The sequence below is a fragment of the Phasianus colchicus genome, chromosome 7, assembly GCF_987193195.1.
Source record: "Phasianus colchicus chromosome 7, bPhaCol1.hap1.1, whole genome shotgun sequence".
Lineage (NCBI taxonomy): Eukaryota > Metazoa > Chordata > Aves > Galliformes > Phasianidae > Phasianus > Phasianus colchicus.
This window is the reverse complement of record NC_143442.1, coordinates 26007182-26031336: the sequence shown is the minus strand read 5'-3', so window position 1 is coordinate 26031336 and position 24155 is coordinate 26007182. Positions and strand designations below refer to the sequence as shown.

At 36.1% G+C, this 24155-nt stretch overlaps 1 protein-coding gene across 8 annotated transcripts in view; it reads right to left on the bottom strand.

Annotated features, from left to right (window-relative positions):
* Nucleotides 1–7: 7 nt before the first annotated feature.
* Nucleotides 8–24155, bottom strand: part of HYCC2 (hyccin PI4KA lipid kinase complex subunit 2) — a 61439-nt gene continuing 37291 nt past the window's right edge. For 7 of the 8 annotated variants that reach the window (XM_090144241.1, XM_031601217.2, XM_090144240.1 and 4 more), the window contains 8 exons: nucleotides 23703–23783; nucleotides 22653–22768; nucleotides 21830–21925; nucleotides 19109–19225; nucleotides 18361–18448; nucleotides 13832–13991; nucleotides 12451–12618; nucleotides 9–7772 (listed from right to left, as the gene is read on the bottom strand). In XM_090144241.1, coding sequence (XP_090000367.1) covers nucleotides 7168–7772; nucleotides 12451–12618; nucleotides 13832–13991; nucleotides 18361–18448; nucleotides 19109–19225; nucleotides 21830–21925; nucleotides 22653–22768; nucleotides 23703–23783 — 1431 coding nt within the window. In that variant the 3' untranslated portion in view covers nucleotides 9–7167. Of the gene's footprint in view, nucleotides 7773–12450; nucleotides 12619–13831; nucleotides 13992–18360; nucleotides 18449–19108; nucleotides 19226–21829; nucleotides 21926–22652; nucleotides 22769–23702; nucleotides 23784–24155 lie in introns of all 8 variants that reach the window. The other variant, XM_031601218.2, reaches the window with a different exon arrangement.

Below are 24155 nucleotides of genomic sequence, written 5' to 3'. Positions count from 1 at the left end.
TCAGAAACAGCACAATATTTATTTAACATCTTTATATATTTATATATATATATAATTTTTTTTTTCTGCATTGCAGATTGTGTCAAGTTTTATACATCTCTATTTACAATGATTTAAAATAATTATATTTCATCTCTGGCAGGTATTTACAGAGTCAACAGTAACTATGCTTCACATTTCAACAACAGTCAACAGCATTACCCAGTTCAGTAAGACAGTAAGATAATGGCTTACATGCACCAATAACACGATCTTCGCTACGTGCCATCTTCAGCTCTAAGAATGAGGATTTCCCTGGTCCCAGGATAAGGGGCATCACACAGCACAGCTCACGGCCTCTTGAAGCCCGCGTGTTCCATCCCTCCCAGCACCTCCTGCCCAAAGGCCCTATCCCTGCCCCGGGCCAAGCCCAGCTGTCTGCACACACGGGACGTGCTGCTCACGCTCCTTGTACAACAGAGATCAGAGTACATCGTGTTAAAGTAGTAAAAATCCTCAGAAAGCTTAGTTCAGAGAAACAAACCTGGTATGACAGAAAAAGTAGGAAAATAATCTTTTAACCCTTGCAGAGCGTTTCTTTTTGCTAGTAAAATCGATGGCGTATCCTGTGTTCTTACAAGGACAGTACAGAGCAAAAGAGTCGTTGTAAAATAGAGGAATTACAAATTTAAAAAATGCAGCACGGGGTACCTCGATTCAGGTCTCTATAGCAAAGAAAAGCTACCCTAGTAAATCTAAAATGTATTAAGAGTATCTGATTTAATTATTAAAAATCTTTATTAGCTTTTTTTCCTGGAATCCTCGATATGGAAAAAAATGTTAAATAACTCAATTTTATTTAATCGTACATTGTTTCTTCATAAACAAACCAGCCAGTTATACCCATCCTAAAAGTATGCACTTTCTGCAAGTAAACAGTAAGAAGTCTTGTTTCAAAGTATTCATCGAACACCGGCACACAAAAACACATAGACACACCCCAGTACTATCTACTAAAAAGCTTTGGGAAGTGGTTTATCTAGTTAGTGATTGCTAACTCACATCTACTGTATACTTCAAGCCATAAAGTTTCTAATACTCAGTTTTTTCATAAACAGCATGAAAGTCTAGCACAACAACAGGAACCACATGAACAAAAAGGACAGTGTCAGAAGCCAGTACTTGTCACCCCCAAGTCCCACCTATTTTTGAACAAAGCCCTTTTCTCTTTGAAAAGGTTGCTTCATTCATACTAATTTTTCTCTTTTCAGATCAGTTCTGGGGAGGATGAGGACTATAAAACACTGGGAGCTCACAACCAGATAACTTCTTAATACAGCTTAATCAACTTTTCCCATTGTGCACAAGCTAAAATATAGGCCAAGGTTTTACTGTACAGACACAAAGTTTTACTGTACAAGTGTTCTCACACAGCAGCTCCTCACAGGAGTAGCTTAGTAATCCTTTATGATAGAACCAATAATTTATGGACCTACTTTAAAATTCATTTTATCCCTAAAACTACTTTAAAAATCTGATGAGTACAGTTAAAAAAAATAAAATCAGAAGTGTTTGTTTCTTTGATTCTAAACAAAATAAATGATAGAGATGGAAATTACTTTCTTTTTTTCTTCACAAAAATCTCAAGTAAAGTCACATAACACGAGACAGATTTTTACTAAACCTATTCCTGGCAGCTGCGAGGTACCTTCAGGCTTCTAGAGCTTGCTTCTAATGCATTACCTGATAGCAGGCCTTGACACTTGCCAAACTTACAAGGTAAGTTTCTCAGAAATGGCTACCTGTTATGTTTTGAAAATTTGTTCCATGATTTGGTTTATTTTAAAATAAAATCTTTTAATGACTAAGTGAAAATCATTATACAGATCAGTCTTGCAAAATCCATTTACTTCTTGCCTTCATAAACTATTGATGAACCAAGTTGCTCACAGCTCTCTGCTGTTGTCCATCATAGTTTAAGAAGGAGGTGAGTATTTCAGCTCTTCAGCTGATCATAGCATGCAGATTTTGACAGACTGATGTATGTATTCACAAATACAATATCCATGCTGGGATCTGTTCCCCCAAATCACCTACCAAACAGCTATTCAGAAATGAAATTTATTCAAGAGCCAGTGGGAAAACAAACTAACACTAGGTTAAGAAATTAAGAGAAATTTATCTTAATTTAGTAAGAGAAAGAGGAATTAAGGCCTGTATATCAGCAATAAGCAGCATTTCAAATACTGGAGAAAATTCAAAATATGGATCAATTTTATTAACGCCAAGAATGCAATGCAAGTACAGAGGATTAGCCCTCCACTTTTGATGCTTGAAGAGGACTGATAATTTATAACTTCAGTTCAGTGATCGTCCTAAACAAGCATTAAAAAAAAAAAAAGCAAGTTTATTGTTCTGATACAAACTATTCCAATGATGTAAGTGAATGTTACAAATGAGACCTAGCTAACATCCCATATGAAACATGCCAAGGTAACAATATCTTTGGCAGTGACAGAATTGCAAAATTTAAGGATAAGACTTACAGATCTACAAATAACAGAAACATCTTTTCGTTCTGTATGCAGCACATACATTCCATTCAAGTAAGTTCCATTATGCTTTCCACACCTCCTCCAGGATTATGAGTTCAGTATCAAGTTTGTACTGATTAAGAATTTTACTCAAAAAGTTATTCTTGGTTACTACTTGGTCTTCAAATTAACTTAAATTTGTAAGCCAAGTCAAACAAAAATTTCCGGCCTGTGACCGAAATTAAAACACTGGAACACTTAAAAGAGAGCCATTGTTTCATGATAAAATAGGACAAATTTAAAATTTAGGTTAAAATAAGCCATAGCATAATCTACACCAAAATTAATTTTTGAAAATATAATTCTCTGAACATGCTATACATTAAACATTGAGGAAAATCTCCCTGGAACTAAAATTTTCCAGGAAAATTAATTATATTCACTAAAGAAGTAAAACAAGCCACATCTATCTGGAGACAGAAAGGGGTAAGAGTCGGGGCCACCTTTCTACAGAGCAGCTTTACCACCATTAAGGTGCAGGTTTCCCCCTTAGTCTTGAAAAATATGTTTATATTTACATACAGTATACACACAGTTGAGGCAATTGATTGTCAACACGTGACAAATGTATGTACCTACCCACACACAAGTAAACCTCACATGGTGAGAAAAAACCCTGTCCCAGTAAACTCCAGTATTCATAAGTAGTGCAAATAAATAAGTTGTCAGAAAACAGTTTTTTTTCCTCGTAATTTTGCTGTCAGAACAGATGACTAGCTATGTTCAAGCTAGCAGGAGTGTGTTGGAAATGTTAGATTTAGGTAATTGAGACCAACACACTAGCAATCTACAAATAACTACTTCTAATGCTTACTGGCTGCAACATGATGTTCAGCATTACAGAATGAAGTACGCTGTTGAAAACTTCTTCAAACACATCAGAAAGTTGTATTCAAAGAAATTTGCATTTAAAACAAACAGTGAAAGATAAGAAAGTGAGATAAAAAGTCTCCAAATTAAAAGCAGCAAGAATAACAAAGCAACTTAAAACTTCATCTTGCCACATTCATTCTAACAGATACTTTCACTTCATCACTTTGTGGCCTGCAGGATGAAAAACAAAAGGGATCAACATTGAACCAAAAAGCTGCTCATAAAAACCTCCTGAAAAGGAGAACCAAAGTCTGATTTTAGCAATCTTTTCAAAATTATAAAGCCAAAGAAAGATGAGTTGTAAGATGGCAACATAGTGTAACATGGTAAAAACTGTATCAAGGGATAATTCATGTATCCCTACTTACATGTGTATAGACATCTACATACAGTACCCGCACTTCCTCACCTAAGCATTAAAAATATCTGCACACACATGCGTGCACACATGTAGTGTTCTGATTTTCAACCCCCTTTTATAATGATGCAGCTGCACTGAAATATTGCAGAAATTTCAATCTAGTGCCTTATATAAAGTACCAAATGTTCTGAAACGTGACACAGCCAAGTGAATTCAGGATAGAGAGGTTTAAGTTCAGATATTTGTCACTGGTATCAGAAAATTAGAACACACTTTTTGTTAATATTTAACACACAGTCAGAAAGCTAGCAGATTATTCTCTCAGCCCAGATCCTGGACATTTCTAATTTCATTACCACCGCAGTACTTTGAAGTGTACTGAATGTCACTATACGAGGTTTTGCTACAATCTTCACACACCTTGGTATAGTCTGAGATGCCAAGAAGGATTACAGGTAGGTGTGATGCACAGCACTGGCAGAGACTGCTATTACAGCTGGTTTGCAGGTCATAGTGACACCTCATTTTCTAAGACAGATGTCGATCAGTTTATGTCTGGAAAATGACAAAACTTCTCAGAAATGAAACAACGCACTCGGGATAATTTTGGTAAGTTACAGATGCTGCACATCAGCACATAGCAAAAAGTATTTTTTTTAATAGAGATGAAATTGAACCCTTTTTAAAGCTCTAAATGGGGTAGGTATATATATATATTTTTGGTTTGTTCTTATGTACGTGTATATACATGTACACACATGAACAAACCAGAATAAAATGAAGTGAGCTGTAACAAAAGGCACATCATCAAAATGAGGACTGCAAAAAACATCTTGATGTGTAGTTTAGTTGAACTTTTAACTACTTCAAATTGAGGCATGTATGTTTGATTTCCCTATCTGAAGTCACTGGGCTGTCTTGCTTTCCTGAAATAGTGTAATAGTGTGGAGCTCCTCCCTTCAGAGTAAAAAATATTTGTTTCTAAAATTTGGCCTAATGCCAAATTACATGTCCTAAAACTTCTATGGGAATGTTTATAATAGCAAAAGCAGAAACAAGAGAACCTTACTAACAAGCAACCCTATGTTTTAAAGGTGTAGAAATATTAAAGTAATTCCTCAAAAAGCTGACATTTCTGACCTTTTATTTTCCAAAGATTTAAGCAATCATCATTTGGTCCTTATCAGTTCACGGCGATGGCACTTCAATAGAATAGAATTCTCATAGTGATGATCTCTACAAAATATAGATTTGTACTTTCAGGGAAGAAACTACTACCAAGCAAACCATAACTTGCCAATCACCTCCACCAGCAAAACTTGACCAAAAAAAAAAAAAAAAAAAAAATCAAGAAGAGTCTAATCATAAGCAGCTTTAAAAAAAAAAACCATAAAATCTCTCACAGTTTAATCTCAACTGTGCATTAGTTCTATCTGTAGTGAACCTTAAAGACTAATCTAAATTCTGAAACAGCAGGGCTTTCTTTCTGAAGATTCTATTTTTTAACTACATTTCTGCATCAGTCCGGATGAATGTAAGATCTGAAGACTAGACTGCCAAAGTGATTTATCAAGTTACAAAAAGATTTCAAATATTTAAATGAGTTTTAATGTAAATTTGAAAGTTCTGTTTGGAATAGAGGTTCAAAAGAATAAAAAAATATAAAACCTAACAACAAAAGTAACACCATGTTATTATCCTGAATTTCTTAAAGATTCTCTGTCATTCAAAGATAACCTGCTATGTCTAACAGCTTATGTTTACTCTTCACAGTGACAATGAAACCAAAGTGCTCACATGAAGATCATAACTCTTTTCTGTGGATTTACAATTTGTAAACTTCCAGGATATCATACATTACTTAAGAATACAGGATGAACTTTCTCCTTTTCTCTCTAGCAATAGGACAGAGAGAGAGATAGGATGACAAACATTTTCCTACACAATCAGAAATGTGCTTCTAAGCAGTGTTCTCTATCATAAGTATCAGCCAGCGCCCACCATTCACACCAGTCATATACATTCAAGGCTTGGCTCAATGGCATGAGTTCTGCATTTTCTAGAGTAGGGGTCTATCCACTAAAATAATGACGAAAAACGTAATAGATGATAAATACCAAGGCAATGAACTCTGATCCTTCTGGAAAAAAAAAGGACTGTCAGTACCCCTTTGTGTAAATGGTGTTTCTAGAAAAGCATTTCACATTAAAGCTTCTGTGTTTCTAGCAAAAAAAATATACATATATGTCTCTATCCCTGAGACAGTCCCTTAAGAGGATGGTCTGTTTGGACTGCAAGATTCTCAAAATGACTCCATGACTGACTTTAGGGACACTTGAGGAAGAAGCTGAAAGGGGTGGGGATGTCTAACATCCATGATACTGTAGAAAGCAGCCTGAGAAATACTCTTTTACCCAAATACACCTTTCAACTCAGTGATCACCACCTCACAAGAACAACAACAAAAAACAACGCCACCGACAACAAAAATGGAGCAGAGCTAGCCGTTAGTTCCTCAGAACATAGTGTTTCCCTCCCACTTACAAATCCAATTTCTTTAACAGCATGGTTTTGTCTAAATTTTAGTCTACATGCGGAATGACCCTGTGTCCTGGAGGGGAAGACATAACATTACACATGGCTACAACACCATTAGAAGTGCATTGTAACCTACATTATCTACTTACAATCCTCTCTTTGAGGGAAAACAACTTGGTAATAAGCATGTCTCAGTTGCTGAACATCAAAAGCTTCTGGGATGAGAGACTAGGGGCAGGCAAGAAAAAACTACCCTCATTTTAATGAAAGTGCTGTAAGCAGCCAGGAGCAGCAATGACAATTCCCTCCCCAGAATTGATTGCACAGACTCAGAGAGGTCCAAAGTCACATTAGAATCTCTGAGGCACTCCTGGTTCTGAGAAAGAAAAGTCATGATCCAGTAGTCTTTGCAGTACTGTAGACCGAGAAAACAAACCCGTTTCTATTTCTTAACAAAGCCAAAGCATCATCTCATAGGGATCACATTCACCATTTCCGACGGTGTCTCCAGTCTCACAGTGTTGAAATGGGACTGATCAGCCTACGATGGATTGCACATCACCCAAGGAGAAAGGAAGGCATGGAAAAAGGCATACAGTACATTATATACTGCTTCACAACCATGTTTACAAGGGGGCAGAATGAAAGTGAAGGAAGAATTATTGCTGTTTCAGGAATACAGTATGATAGCTAAACCAAATCAAACAAGATCACAACAGTCAGTATTTTCACACTGCAGGATGATGGTTCTTGTTTTGCCTAAGAATGAACTTGCCTGGGGATTTGGAGCAAAGAGAGAGTTCTAACAAAGGGAGTTAAATGTTACACCTGGGATATCAGCTGCATATTGAAACTTGGAGATCGAGACTGTTTGGTTAGGGGAGTTCCTGGAGGAAGAAGATCTTTACCTTCCCCAGCATGGCCTAGTCGGTCCTCCTGTAGGCTGATAGTTGAAAAACGATTGGTGTTGCCAGCTGCTAGATTGGTAACACTCTCTGTACCAACTCCAACACTGGAGCCTGCTTGACTACCATTCACATAGTCGAACGATTTACTGGAGGAAGCACTGGCAGTCCTGATCAAGCTTAAATTGTTGGCTTTTGGCACCACTTGCCCAGCAGGCAGGCTGAGGTGTTTCTTAGTAGGTGTCATCTCAATTATATCTGTACCAAGGTCAGGGGATTGGTGCATGTACTGCTTCCGAGCTACTGAATCTCGAGGGCTGTCATTGGATTTTGCTGCAGAAGAGGTTTCTTTATCCTTAGCAGAACGTCCACTTGCTGTTTTTCTTAAGCTGCCTTTCTGGGATACAGATGATTGAGGTTTGGTCCCAACTGGCTGGCTGCTGAGAGATGCTCCTGATGAAAATCCTTCATCAGCATCATTAAGGTTCACAGATTCCTCTCTTCCATTTACACCTTCAGTATCTATTAATGAAAAAAAGGAACAACCAAAAAAAAAAACAACCCAAACCAATCAGAACACAAAATAAGCATTCAAGTTACATGAATACAGAGATGCACACAGACCACCAAAACAAACCCTCGTTTGCTGATCCACCTGTTTTCCACCTGCTTAAAAATTCCTGATTATCTGCCAATAATCTTCTTGTCAAATATAGCAGAATAATGGAATCTGACAACAAATCCTTCCTGAACCTGATTTGTTCTTCCTCCGCATTGCTTTCATCAGTCCAGATAATATCTAAAACTATGTCTATCAACACAGAAGAATTAGGCCTTGCCTAATGGCTAATTTGTTTTAGTTCTGCCCACAGTTAATAATACCCATCCTCCTACTATATGTGGGTATTGTTATTATCATCATTTATTTTAAAAAAGAGAAAAAGGCTTTTAGACAATTTTATCCTAGTTTGAGGCTAGATCTGAGTGTCTTCAAGTACTTTTCTGGCACGTGCTTGGTAAGCTTCACAATGAGGTTACTTCCTAGGCCAGCAAGAATGCTCCAACAAGAGGCAAAAGGCTTCTGTTGTATGTAGCTGGCTTTTCAAACAACGTGACTATGCTTTCTGCTGGAGAGTAACCTAATTCCTAGTTCTCTCTGAAAGCTCATCCTCCCTGCATTTCCATCAATCCTACCTAGGTGCTTCCACATCATATTTGCTTTAATCTCAGCATCAAGATTTTTGAGAAAATAAATATAATAATAGAAATTTAACTTCTGAAACATTTCATGTTGTACAAGAAGCTTTGTCCTTTGGAATGGGATTTTAAAGCTTGTAAAGCTTCTTTCTTAAATCCTTGTTTTCAGTCCTAGGGCTTATAGATTATAGATTAGGGCTATACATGAAGACTTTTTGTTTTTTTAAATCTTATTCCAATCCTTTTTCTAAGCTCCAAGTACTTAAAACAAGTTATTGTTTCAGTATTAAACAGCATTTAAGTTACAAAATTGAAAGTAGAGCTTGATATCTTTAGTTACACAAAAAAAAAAAAAAGAAAGAAAAAAACATTCAGGATATAAGAATTTTGCTTTGCTTTATAAAAGCTGTGAAGCTTGAATTTTTACTTTTTTTTTTTTTGGTGAGAAAACTGCAAAGCCTCTCTAACAGCTAAAACCACTGTACTGCTATACTGACAGTTTGTCCAGCTCAGTATGCCACCAAGGAAATATATTTCAATTTCTTTCATGGAATGAGGTGGTAAACATCTAAGAGATTATATTATTTGAGTAGAACCCCATCCTTTTATACTGACTGCTAGCATAGCACTGCAGAATATTTTGTTATGGCAAACAAAACAGTCACAAAGCCTTAATTCAATATTGCTTCCTCTGCATAGAAGAAACATAAGCCTGATCCAACTTCATATTTTCAAAATGTAAAGCAAAAATGGACTTTATAGGAAGACTTAATTACTCTATTTCTTTTAAATCTATTTCTCTTTTTAGGAAGTTCTGCCTCAGAATTACCATTGTGCATCAGCTTATAAACAACATTTAGCCTTCTCCAAAGTAGATCATGGTCAGGCCTGTCTCAGCAATGCAATGAGACTATTCTGTTGTGTTATATATTTCTAACTTGATTTGTTAAGCCTTCTAAGAAGCATAAAGATACTGTAGTTCATGTTATGGCAGTCTTTCTTCATTGATAAAGTCTTTGGCCTTCTTAGAAAAAGAAAAAAAAAATAGGCTTCAAAGGCTATCATTAAAATCAAGAATGCTTTACATGCTTTTAACTTCCTGCATCCATATTTAAAATACAAACACTCTTAGTTCTCCTTGTTTAGTCAAACTAGGCCCTTTCCTCTCACCAAGACATACAAGTATTTTCTTACATTAGACAGCGAGAAATTCTATTTAACATTCACCTCATCTCTCCCCCACCTCTCCCACCCCAACATTCCCACACATAAACAAAGATGCTAAGAAAAGTATGATGTGACTGGAACCTAATAAAAGAAAGATGATTATTTCAATAAACCGAAGTAAATCTTTCTTTATAACCATGCAAAGCTGGATGAAAGCGTGTTTGGTTACAAGCAGCAATAATAGCAGCAGAAGTCCCCTCTCAATCCCTTTTATTCTAGAAAAGACGCGTAACTTGCAAAATGCTGTCTCCAGACAATACTGCTAAGCTTTTCATTATTATGAGAACGTTACTGCTTTCTCACAGTTCACGTCAAAACATATGAGGAATAAAATACTAAAGCATATGGTGCCTATTCAGGGACAGTGAAGCAAAGGGGTCACACAAAAGAAGTGTTGTTTCATCCACAAAATTTAAACACCAGACTGAGAGGGGTTGTTGCAAGCTTTTCGATGCTGCAACTAGACAGAGGCTCAAGCAGCTCAGCAGTGCTAAAAAATGAAGAAGATAGAGAAGACAACATGCACGAGAATTACTTTCTAGTCAGATCCATATAGCTACAGATGTTCTCAGTAGGACTGAAAAAACTCCGTAAACGTAATCTTTTCCCAATACATCTATTTTTCCTTTAAAAGTTGTCCACAGGAACAAACAAAAAATGTTCCATTCTTTACATACTGTGTTTGGAGGTAAAATAGGATGAAGTCACAAAGGATTTGTTTGCTTGTTTACCAAGAGACCAATAAGATGATTTTGAAAAGAAAACAAAACTTAAAAAGCCAAGAACTCTTTACTATAAGGCCGGAAGAAAAAAGGCAACCCAGCCTAACAGAAATCACATCAATCACCCTATAGCATGTCTTTGGGATTCCTGCTGTTCCTTATCAGGATAAATCTTTCTCTAAAGAATACATTATCAATATCAGTATGTAATTCTGTAAATGCAGATACAGCATTCTCTACTCAAAATAGTGCAGAGCAATAGCTGCTACCACTCAGAAGCAGAATACCTTTTAAGGTATTTACTGAGTCATTTTTGAAGTCTTCTGCCTTTTTGTAATTACTGGGTCAAAACGCTGATCTGAAAAGGATTTTATGTTTGTTTTTTCAAAAGTAACATTAATTCTATTTACCCTTTCCACATATGAAGGTTGAAAAGTAACTGAAAATAATCAGTCTCTCATTATATTTTTTGATATAAAAACTTATGAGAGGATATTCACTAACCAAAACTTTCTGTGAAATATGTATCAATAAAAGACCCATACATACACGAACAATATCTATATTGATAATCAAGCCATACTCCATTCCTGTACCTTTTCCTAGTTAGTATTAACTAGCAAAATTCCATTCACCCAAGCATGTAATCCTATACTGTCAACATTTAAAGAAGTATATTCAAACAACTTTAACAGAAACATGTGGAATGATCACTTCTCCAGTAACATCTCAAATAATATAAACATCTAGAAACAACTAAGACTAGAAGGCCACATCTTTTTCAACTTCTTTCCCACTTCCTATCTCTTCCAGAATGTTCTCTGCATCTGAGGACTTCTCCATATCCTTCAGGTCATGCACATGCAAAGGAATAAGATCAAGTGAACCAGTGAAGTTAGGAGAAGGCCATACTCATTTACTGAGCATGCTCAAACCCACTATGCACCAAGGAATAGATTATAATCCCATGCTTGATAGCAACTCTGATAAGGATAAGGATTGTGGTGACAACTATGTTAAATCTTCAAATTCTCTAGATGATTGTTTCCAGAAGAACAAATCTGAAGCCTATGTAAAATCTAAAAATAGATCTCATTTACTATCAGCTGTTATGCTTATAGATTTTGGAAATACCAGAAGACCGTTCAGATCAGAGATTTAAAATATGAAAACACTTCAAATTATGTTTAGCTAAATTTATAAGAAATTAATTCTCATTTCTGATGAGAAATCATGTTTCAAAATCAGTGCTCAAAACAATACCTTTCATGGAATAAAGATGACAAAATAAACAAATGAACTGAAGCAAAATAAATCTCTACTAACTACTGTGTCTGCTATTCCTGATTATAGTGTGGGAATATGAAGCCCTACAGCACTTGTGTGGACAGCACAACTGAATAAAGAAGCAATTATTGTTTCTAAAGTGTTTAGAAACACAAGTTTTTCCTTTTTGGTGCTTGTTTTTACAGAAGTCAGATTGTTCATCTACACTAGTTCTAAGATTACGAGTCTTCAATTAAAGGTTGACTGTCAAATAAAAAATATTAATAGTTATGAATCTGTCTTAGATAGGCTTGACTTTGTTCTTGGAAATTTAAAAGCACAGACTAATAAGACATTGGAACTAAGTTGTTGCCAACCAAATCCATTTATACTCTACACTACCTATTTTTCAGGACTGGATTCATGTTCACCAGGTGCATTTTTTCCTCTGAATATTAGATTAAACATGCTCAGTAATAGAAAAGTGTCCAAGCAATCCCAAAGCTCTTGGCTATTACTCTTGTCATTTTTATTTTATTGTTTGCCATGCCAAGCAGCCTTTCACCACACAGATGCAAGCCCCAGGCCAGCCCATGTGATAACAAAAGGTAGTACCTGACCTGATGTTAGGTATATAGGGGATGCGTGTATTGCAAAGAGAAGCTAATACACCCTGGGATAGCGGAAACACACACTAGAATGGAAAGAAGTTCTGCTTGGGGATAGGGAGCCAGGATCCTCCTCCAGCAATTGCCTCACTGACTTCTGCCTCCTCATCTCTGTCCTACCCTCTGTTGTGGCTGCTGCCAAGGTGGGCTCCGGGAAGCCATGCTCAGGGGTCCTGCGCATCAGCACCTCCCCCTCTTGCTCACGTTTGATCCCTAGGTCTGTGGAGCCGTGTTGGATCGGTGAGCCAGGTATGCTTGAGTCAGCCTCGTTTGAGAAGTCAAAGCCATCTGGGATTCAACATATAACATTTTAGTGCTTTTCTGTTCCTTTCTTGGCATTCCAACCCAGGCAGGGAAAATAGAAGATTTATGTGGACATAGAACAAACACGAAACACTACTCATGCTTAGTTAAAAGTTTGTGAGAACATCCACAGAAAGGGACAGGTGGGCTATACTCCATACCAGAGACTAGAAAATGAATATAATGGCAGCTACAGTAAAGACAAACATGGCCCAAAGTCCTGAAAATAGAAGACAGCTGCTTCTTGTCCTGGACATCCTGATTCAGCTGAGGACCAGAGGTCATTAAATATTTTGGCACACGGTATAGGAAAGAAAAAAAAAAAAAGGAAAAATGTAATACTTGTTTTCAGACTCTTGTAACCTCAGTTTATTTTTAGGTTATTCTACATTTTGCCTTAGTCATTACGCAGCTTTTTTGAAGTTGTGTTTCATACATGCAGTAAAAAACTTAAAAAGTTTGACAAAAATTATTTTAAAGCAATTTTTGCTACAATTACAACAAAAATTTAACCATATGAAGGAAAACATTACTATATGTTTACTGTTGTTCTTCATATAGTCCAGCGTGCTTCCACATAATCTAAGTATTCAATAAGGAATGAGGAAAAACAGAATAATTTTAAGCTATCCAAAACTACTTTATGACACATTCCCTCTATAAGTTGGACCACACGATGCTAGGAGTATGATGTTCAGCTCTTCCATCTCCCACTGTCTTCAGCAGCTGTGGGTAACTGGAACCCTAGCAAGGTCTGAATAATAACACTAATTTCCTACGCTATTTAGGATGGGAGAGCAACTGAATTTTAGAGTCCATCACAGAAATAACAGAAATTCTACACTAAACTCTGCCACAATTTTATGTTCCATTATAATAGAGGGAAAAAAGTCTTAGTAAAGAATTTCCAGTCTCTTTTTTCCCCTTTTCTTTTTAATTTTTAATTTTTTTTTCTCCTTCAAACACACCTAATGTTTTTTCAAAAAATCAAAACAAACATTCCAAATGTTCATGTTCATGCAGTGCTCTGAAGATGTAAAATACTATACATTGTTATGGAGAATCATTTTTCAAAAGGAAAAAAAACAAAACAACCACGACCAACTGTTCTGCAAACATTCAAACTCAGAAGCCAGGTAACAGTGATGGTGATGAATACAGAACATTACAGTACCTGCCATTGGAAAAGAAAGCTCACCTTCTCTTCTCCAGCGGTGACGACGGATAGAAGCTGTTGTAATGGCAGTTCGAGAAATCCTCGGCACTGTTGGAGTAACTTCTACTTTCAGTACCTTCTGGCCTTCTTGGGATGCATCAGGAGCATCAAAGGGCAGTGAGTTCTTCATGGCATTTGCAACCTAAGATGAAAGTGAAATGCTATACTACTACCATCATTGATCATGTTAATGGCAGTACTAAATCTCTTTGCTGGATCCAGAAGAAGAAACAACCAAGAACTGTTTATTATGTCAGATCCCATCCAGATGGACAGTCCTATTCCAAGACTCACAGCCCTCAACTAAGTTGAAAAGACCATCACAAGCCTATTCCCAAATTTATAGCCCAATTCTCTCTATTTTTACTTTTTCCATAAGCTATTTTGTTCTAAATTTGACATCCATACTAAGCGTGGTAACAATCTACACAATAAATTCTCTATCCAAACAGATGCAAGATAACAAGAAAAATACTGTTCATGCTGTATGACAAGAATGGCACAGGAGACACAAGACCAGTTTCCACTTTCCACCTCCATAGGTCTCTACAGCATGTAGAGTATTTAGTGAAAATAAAGCTGTCGTGCGCAATCTTTTAAAACTTCAGAAAAAATCAAAGTGAATTCACCTTGATTTTCCATAATCCTATTGACCTTATACAGCCAACCAGCAATAAACAGACACGTTTTAAACCTACATTACAGCTTCTTTTGTGTATCTCTTGTTTCACAAATATCTGACCTCCCGCATGGCTCTTAGTCCTCACCTGATGAAGATGAGTAAGTAAACTAAGGAGGCCACAGATAACTAGACAAAAAATAAAATAAGCATGGAAAATGTATCTAGTTAATCCCTATAAAATCCTACTTATCAATTGTTTCTACAATAATTTAGGTAGTTCCCATTACAGCATACAGTCATCACTATGAAAAGTACGTTTTCTCTTAATGGATATTCCCTTGAATTAGAAAACAAAGTTTAAAAAATAAAATAATTTTATAGTGGTGCAACTTCGGAGATCAGAATGCACTGTATGACAAGAGAAACATCTCAAATTTATGTGTTCTGCAAGTCTTAAATAGATGCAATCTACCTGTTAACCCAAGACAGTGTGTATGTAAACTCTTTATGATACAAATAAAACTACAAGGTAACAGTTCTGTCCACTCAAATGAAATACAGATTGTTTTAGAATACACAACTTTGAAAGATTCTCCACTTTTTTTTTTTTTTTTTTTTAGCAAGGCACACATATTCCCCCCCACCACCACCTTCAGCCATTTTGTTTTTCTGTTGTATAGCACAAACTTCTTTCTTTTTCTTTTTTTTTAATTGTATAAAACCTTGTGCTTAGCTGATGGAATTGCATCAACTGTTTAGAATGTTCCTACAATCCAGCATTTCCTAGTTTTATGCTGGAAGTAACATTTTCATACACTCCTCCCCACATAATGAGAAAATTAAGATTTAAATTTAATCCGTGTTGCCTTGATATTCTGAGGTTGCCAGAGGTGTCATAAATGCAAGAGACATTCTATTAATTCCCTAAAACTTTGAAAGCCCATGTGCAACAAATCTGCTTACTTAATGAAGTTGTCTTTGAGTAGTATTTACAAAAACACAAGCAAGAAGAGATTTACTAAACCACTAGAATATGATTCTATCAGCAGAACCGCGTTTGTATGATTTGTCCTGTGAAGATCTCAAATAATGCTTAATAAAAAATAAATATTTCAGTGCATCTATTATGCCATATAATTTACATGAATTAAAAGCATTTAGTAGCATCACAGTAAAATAAAGCTTTCCTACAAATTCTAATACACAAGCCATCCAGCAGACATGTGAGGAAATGAAACTCATTCAAACAGTAAAGTCAGAGATGATAAGATGTTAACTAACTCTAATACTCTTTACTTCTTAGGAAGCTACAGCAGCTGCCACATAGCTGATCCTGAATTTCTCCAGCTTCTGTTGTGATCTTGTAACTCCACACAAAACACCTCTGCTGTGTCTGACTTCAAAGTAGCCTAAAGATTCTTGGCACCATTATAGAAAATACTCTTCATCATTCTACCACTTGTCCACTTCTGATATGGCCTTTGCTACTCAATTCTCTCAGATTCATTGCTTGTTTGCAAATTGCTCTTTTATTCATATGTAGTCCTTCTTCCATGCTGCCATCTTTAAACCTCACTGTTCTCATATCCTTGATCTCATTAGAGACTTTGAAGCACATTTCTGCTGTACTGACTCAATGCACATCAAGCTCACTCACATAGTGGTTTGCCTTCCAATCCTCTACTTTGCTAGAGTTCCAGCCTCTTTTGAATATGCAGCCTTTCTCAGTATAAAGGATTAAAATCTGAAAATTGGTAGTAAAAGGCTTTTGCAGTAGGACCAGAAAGTGACACAGCACTTTTACTTGTGGAGCATTTTAACAACTGGCCCTTTTTAGCAGCACAAATTGTACTTCTGGGGATCAAGGAGATCCATATGAAAATAAAATTAAGCAACAGTAAAACCTGGAAATAATCCAAACAACCAGAAGGAATAAAACACAGCCCTTCTCCATCAGATGGGAAACCAAAAGAGAAGGAAGATGCAAAAAAACCCCTTGCCTTCACTGTTCTTAATACCAAGAGGTATTACTAATCCTGCACTAAAAGGTGTGGTGTGTCTCATCATTTTGATGACTGATCAGTATATCCATAATTAAACAAACAGCCTGTGTACAAAGACATAGAAAGAATCCTACTATGGAAGATCACCTAAATATTAAATGGATTTCAAAGAATTTGCTACTGCTAGGCAATTGTAAGCAGAGACTTGAACTTGATCAAACTAGATGCACAGATGATATTTTATTTGGTGCAGTAATTTGAAAAATACAGTTCTATGCTGCTAAATTATTTACATCTCCTGGAAACTGCAACTAGGTGAAAGGACTCCAACCTTTGAAAAGGTCAGGTGGTTTGAATATACAGTGTGAGTCCAAAGACAAGATGGTTATCTTTTTATAAATCTGCTGATTTCTTGAAAGGTGCTTTTCAAAAACTGCTGTGAAACAAGCTGTGAAACAAGGCAAGGATCAGAGCCAGAAGAAAATACATAGATGCACCTGCACATACATGCATGAAAAACCTGACAATTAGAAAATGGAGGGGAGAGAGGAAGAAAAAAAAAACAGTGATGACAGCATCAAACAATGGGTTGGAGCAGCAAAACCAAATGTCAAATGCCTGTTGAAAAAACAGACATTCTAGAAGATTCTTATAAGTTATCTCAAAAGACAAAATGATTAAAAATGAATAATCAGGACTGAAAATTGTCCTATCATCAATTGAATTATGTTCCAGATCCTCCTACACAACTTTTCAATGTTGTATTTTGATAAGGTGGTCTATTTCTGCAGGTTCAATATTTAATTTAAAACTTTCAATCTGATGGAGCAATGAGTCATTTTGAAAAGGAACCAGCTATTATAATAATTCAATGGATACCAACCGTTTAAAATGCAGGACTCTCAGAAAGCCTGTAGATAAGTTTTGTAGCCAATATTAATTCATCAAGAGAATAATTTTACTTAATTTATTGGGGGAGAGAGTGATGTCAGATTGACACAGAAAAAAACTTTTCCCAATCAATTTTTTTTCTCAGTTATGTAAAAGTAATTAAATTTACTTTTGTTTTTTCAGAAGAGCACCAAAGGTTTCTGGCCACAATTCAGAGAAACTGAGATAATGTTCTATTCTACTTACTTTATTTTCTTTAACATTCCTTCTTATTTTGAGCCTTGCTTCTACATCTCGCACAAAATAAAAACCTTCCATTCCTCCTTTTCCTTTGTCAACCTCCTTATCCTCCATCTGTATCCTGCTCAGTTTCACCTCTTTCCCTATTTCTTTTTTTTTTCCCCCTAAATGATCAAAACAACGATTCTATTGGGAACTGGAAAAAAAAACCAACCCCAAAACAATTGATTGTAAGAAAACCACTCTATTGATGGTCTACTAAGAAGATGAAGATTTGTGTAACTTAATTAAAATCTGACACTGAATCTAGATAAAGCTCCTCCTCTCTTACAGCTTTGTCCTGTTGCTGTTTTTCTATTGTGTTATTAGTTAAACCACACAGCATATTCTAAAGTCTTCTGAAGGTCTAGATGCAAAGAATACACCTTTTTACAATCTTTTTCCTGCAATATAAAATCATTCAGTTAAGCTTTTTTTAATAAGACATCAGTAGCTGGTGCCAAAACAACAAACATTTGATCCAACTGTACTACATTAGAAAATACTAGCTTTCTGCATCAACAAGTACTAGGTGATCCCAACATTCCTGCAGAAAAAGTATGGTGTAAATAACTATGTTGAAAACACCAGCTGTTAACAACCACTTGCATTTGGGAATGCAGTAAGTGGTCACAAAGGCCTTAAGAGTCCACTTCAGAAACAGTTCCATATTCTCCATAATCAAGTCCATAAATTTCAGTAGATTTTTTTCTTACCAACAGAGGTTGTGAGTAGAGTTCAAGCTGTGCTCTGTAAATTATGTCCTCCAATACCTCCTGGCCGAGATCCCATTGACCATTATATCTAAATGTAAAGAAACAAATTTATCTTCTGTATCCTAGGAACTCAGATTGGCTTTTTTTTCCTATCCAAATTCAGCTCTTTCTTTCTTTATGTAGAACGTTTATCAGTTGCATACACACCCAGACTGTTCTCTATTTTGTAGTATAAGCAGGTAAGTTTCATATTACTCTTTTTGGTATAATGAAAAAAGATGCTCCCTCTCACCTCACAGCGAGACAAAGCTGACACTGTAATCAGGACAAATTTAAAGAATGAAAAATGGGGTCATGATTTACTTAGTTCTTATCAGAAATGGATTTTTGCTACTTCAGAAGTTACTGGCATTCAAGAGGACTGCATTTCATCAGGTTATCTTGGCATCCAAGCTCATCATGCTTGTTAACAGAAGGTTATCTGATGGTAATAAAAACTCAGGAAAAAATGAAGCCAAGAGCTTCCTTCTCTCTGGTGCTGGTCCTTCACCACCTACTCCAGAGCTGACAAAGATATTTTCAAACTATCAGTTGGCTGAGTAAGTAACAGGAACTACACTAACCAGGTTAAATCCTTGTGTCATATTGGGTTAAATTCACTGATTCCAATTTTAAAACAACAAGCATTGATATTTTAACTCATGCAAAACCAGTAACTTCTATTACCAAAAAAAAAAAGTCTACTTACATAGCATAATAGACACCTGTGAGCAGCTGCACCATGAAGTCAGGGTCTAACACCACTCTACCACAGTGTTCTTTCCAGCGTTTCTCATGCTGCCGTGGAAATCCACTCACACACAGCCTGAAAAAATATACCATTGCACCTCAATGTTAACCCTACAATTGCTTCAAACTAAAAATGATTTTCTTTTAAAACCTGTTTTTCAAAACATAAACTCACAATGTAGAATATTCTTACGTTGTTGCTCTTCCAATCATTAAAGCAGTTTAACAACAGTGCCTTGACATATAACTTGCTAATAAACCAGAGATAATTCCCATAAAGCCATTAATTCTGATTTCTTCAAATCATAATCAATTTCTAAAGAATTAGAATGGCAAAACTGCTAAGATACCAAGCACAAAACTCTCCCAGAAATTCAGTTAACAAACCCAATTTTCAACACAGAAAACATTCAGTGGCATAGAACAGAGACATACCATCTCCCATTTTATGTACACTGTTGGTTAACAAAGATACCTTATTCTTGAGAATTACTTTCAGCTGCCTTTTATTACAAATAAAACCAAAATCATTTATGGCCCTTGTCCTGCCTTGTCACATACTGCATTGACTCTGCTGTTAAAAAAAACACACCAGATATGTTTATTCAGAACTCTGACATTCTGACTATGTATAACATAAAACAATGCATGGATATTAATACATTCAATGTAAACGTATTGCCTGTTTCTCTAATCTAGTAAACCAGTACTGTGTACATTAGATTTCTCCTTTAAAACTGGGAAGATTATTGCATGGAATCCACGAGCACATACTGACACTAGGCAAAACAGAGAAAAGGAATGAAAATGTCAATTAGCCACCAAAAGAAAAGAAAACAACCCAAAGCCCTCAAGAGAAAAACAAAACCACAACACAAAGAAGTATCTCACTGTGTTAATGCTCTTATCAGAAAATGACCAAAAAATGAAAGCTAATATCTAAAAGGTCTCCCAGCTATCAGCTGTAAACTGAAACCCATGCAATCTATTGTTTTGTAATACAATCTGCTGCCTCAGTAACAAAAACTGTCGTCCAAGTTCATCCTGGAAAGCAGAGTGTACCACAGTAGGAATTATCTGCTGAATATGTATAGTCCAGTCTTTCCAACAAGGCAAGGTACACAGACCCAAGTCAGTAATAATAATGGCATTTTAGGCTGCACTACAGACCAGGAGCACAAAACCTTTGAGAAGAAATCATAAGGTAAAGCTTGCATACAGTTACAAAAGGAGGATTCAGGATGTTTCCTTTTCAAGATCACTCCACTCTTTGTGGAACAAAATGATTCCTGCTCTAATTGTCCATGACTTAGATTATAAACTACTACAAAACTAGTGAGTGTAATACTCAGAATGGAGTTTATTGTACAGTTCCATTAACATGTGCTCAAGTGAGCAACATCATTGCTTGTTTTAGCTGAATGAAAACAGTTGTGGAAAGTTAAATTTAGAAGGTTAAGGAAAATGACTGCAATTTATGATTAAAGCTGAAATGAGATTGTTGTATGACACATATTACACACTATAATGGCATAACAAGACAAAAACATGCAACTTTTACTCAGTTCATAATAAAATAACTTTATTGTTGGAAATAGTTTGCTACACCCAAATTATTGCTGTTGCTGCATTGTTTCAAAAAAACAAAACAAAAAAAAAAAACCACCAAAACAATTCCTACGTTGTCTCTCTCCACTCTAACTGAAGAGTAGATCTAATTTTCAAAGGAAAATTCAGCATATTTATTAAATCCAGCATAGTTATACCTCAAATGAAAATGATGGAAGCACACTGAGAAATGACCGGTTCTCATCATAAACGGGACGAGAGAAACAGCCTATCATCCTACCTGAATGCCTGTTAGTACAGAATACATATTTGTCAGAAGCTAGCCTGATCCTTTATAGTTATGTAACTGAATTGCATGTAATTAATTTCTTTCATGGCAGTATCGTGTTGAAGAAAAAAAGCTAAATTAAACATTTTTAAAGAGCTCCGTCTGTTTGGATATTGGAGTCAATTGATTTCATTTCAAACAAAATTGCTGGTAGAAACTGGCAGATGGAAATATCAGAAACACTTCAGATTTTTCAGAGCATAAAGCAGGGATCTTTGCCAACCAGATGCATTTAAGACTGTTCAAGCAGAAGATTATATAAAGGACATGTGTAAGAGTTTGAGAAATCACAGTACTGAATTCTCCAGAAAACGGGATATCATTACTAAGGAGGACAAAACAAAACAAAAAAAATACATAACCTAAAGCATGGAACACTGTACTAGCACTTCATATAAACTATCCTGAGGAACAAGAGATCAATATTTGGAAGCAGAAGAAACAAAAGGTATCCCTCACAATATTTTGAAGCTAGCCATACTGAAAAGTGCCTGAATAACATGTAAATCCAATAAATGCAGATCAATCTGAGTAGGTTCAGAAGATTTTGCCCCATTTTTTTTTTCCTCCAGATAACAAAAGGTTAAATAAATGGAACAAAATCCAACGCAGGAGTAAGATAATCCAAGCATAGTATCAAATTTTCAACTAAGTTGCAGAAGTGACCAAAAGTTGCATTTAGTAACTTAAAACATATAATAAGGTTTGATTACTCTTTTCTGCTGGATGAATATTTAGAAATCTAGATGTACCCTGCAAGACTTTCAAAGGCAAGTGTCTCACCTGGAACCCATCCTACAAAGTGATTGGTAAGAAGAGGCAGGCATATAGACAATAGCAGAATTGTAGCACAGCATGAGAAAGCTCAGCACCTCAAACCTGAAAAGAGACAAGATCAAGATCTTGCATGGTTTAAATTCTTTATATTCCATTCAAAATATAAAAAATTTTAAAATTCCTACAATTCAAATTGAAAGTCACCTCAAAGGAAAAAATGTCAGAAATAAACCACACAAATCCTGAAACCCTCTTCCACTATAACTCATTAACTTGAAACGGGACATTAAAGGTTCACTTTAAATTATTATTGAAAACCATTAGTATATGCAGGAATTATCGAGGAAATGACATGTCATAACATTTCTCCAGGTTGCTACAGAGCTGGACAAGTCTGCAACATTTAAAAAATTTTATTATTAGTGGAGCCCCAGTCTACATGTCCTCATGCAGCAGAAACAGGAAACCTCATTCCTAAGGTTTTTCATCCTCACTTCTTTCTGTGCACTTGGCTCCATCCCTTTCTTTCCTGTGGTAAAGGCAATGCCAGACTTTTGTTACGCTTTCAGTAAAATTTGAGTTGACAGGCATGAACTCAAAAGATATTTGTGACAGGCACAGAGATGACAGAAGTCACTCTCATCTAAATGAAGTACTAACACACAAAGTTGGAAGCAAAAACAAAAATATTTTGCAAGTTTACTGATTTGCACTCTATCTTTACATCCTAGCACAGAAAGGACTGACCACAATCTATTTGGTCTTAACGTTTAGTGACTTTTTGACTGTCTAGTGAAGCACCGCAAACATTACAATGCATCCAACCCACCTGTTCTGTGCTGTGAAGGTTTCTCTTTGAGGATGAAGATCACTGTAAACTACTCGGATGAGATCATGCTGACAGAGAGCTCCTTCAGTTAAAGCCATGGATCCAATAGTAGAGGGCTAGAAGTACGGGGTGTGGAGGGAGGAGAAAACAAATCATAAGTAAAAGGCCTCCAAAAGCACTGAAACTCCTAATAATAAAATCAAAGAACGGTTTGGGTTGGAAGGGACCACTAAGATCATCTGGTTCCAACCCCCTGCTATAGGCCTCTAGGGTGTCAACTGCACCATTCAGTTTGGGTGTCATCCGCAAATTTGCTGAGGGTGCACTCGATCCCACTGTCCATGTCACCTTCAAAGATGTCAAATAACACCGGACTCAGCACCAATCCCTGAGGAATGCCACTTGCCATCCGTCTCCACTTAGACACTGAGCCATTGACCACGGCTCTTTGAGTGCAGCCCCCCAGCCAATTCCTTAACCAGTGAGTGGTCCATCCATCAAATCTATTTTTCTCCGATTTGGCAACCAGGATGCCATGCGGGACAATCATCCAAGTCAAAATAAACAGTTGTCTTTTAAAAATGAAAATAATTACAAAATCTAAAAACGTGACATAATTTCATTATCATAAAAAGCAAATGAAAGTCATTTTCAATTTTGATTGTTGCATAGTCATCTAAAGTAGGTTTGTTCTAACTGCATAGGCCTTTTGTACAGCAACCATAGAGAAAGAAAAATGAATCCCAAGTTCAACTTGTGTTAATGAGGAGTTACAAAAGAAAATGGATTACTTTTATCCTAACACTTAAGAGGCAACCCATTTGCAACTACAACATAACTAACATAACTAATCTCTATACAAAATGGGCACTGTCAGCAATCATTTTACAACATCTACATTTCTATTATTGCTACTGATTAGATTACACCAATTGCTCCAAGAAAGGAATACTAAAAACAGGATGCACCAAAATAGTCTGTTGCTCCAAATGGATGCAGTTTTCATTGCTCTGATAGACCCAAGTTAATTTGCCATAGCAGCTCTCTCACCTCATGATATATCGAGGGTTTAGATAATGAAGGGATGGTGAAAGATAAAACTTTGTTGTTTCCATCTTTGTCAGCAATTTCCTGAATTTAAAACAAAGAAAAATAAACAACAATGAAAAAAATCACCAAAAAAAATAAAACAATGAAAAAGCACAACAGAACAAAGACAGGATCTGGAAAACTTGCAGAATTCCTAAAATGTATTTAGAAAGTAAGTAGTTAGATGCTCTGATCTGATAAGACCTAATGGGAAAGACCTTCTTCATTGACTGCGCTTAGAAAAAAAAAAAATTACTGGCTCCTTGATCTTCCTGGCTTTGTTCAAAACCAAGAAGTGAAAGCTTCTGTAGCCCATTACATTATGACATTTATGTATGATAGAACTGCATAGTGGAGCAATGCTAAACTTGAAACCTAAATATATAGATGCATGAGGGCTGATGAGTCACTTGC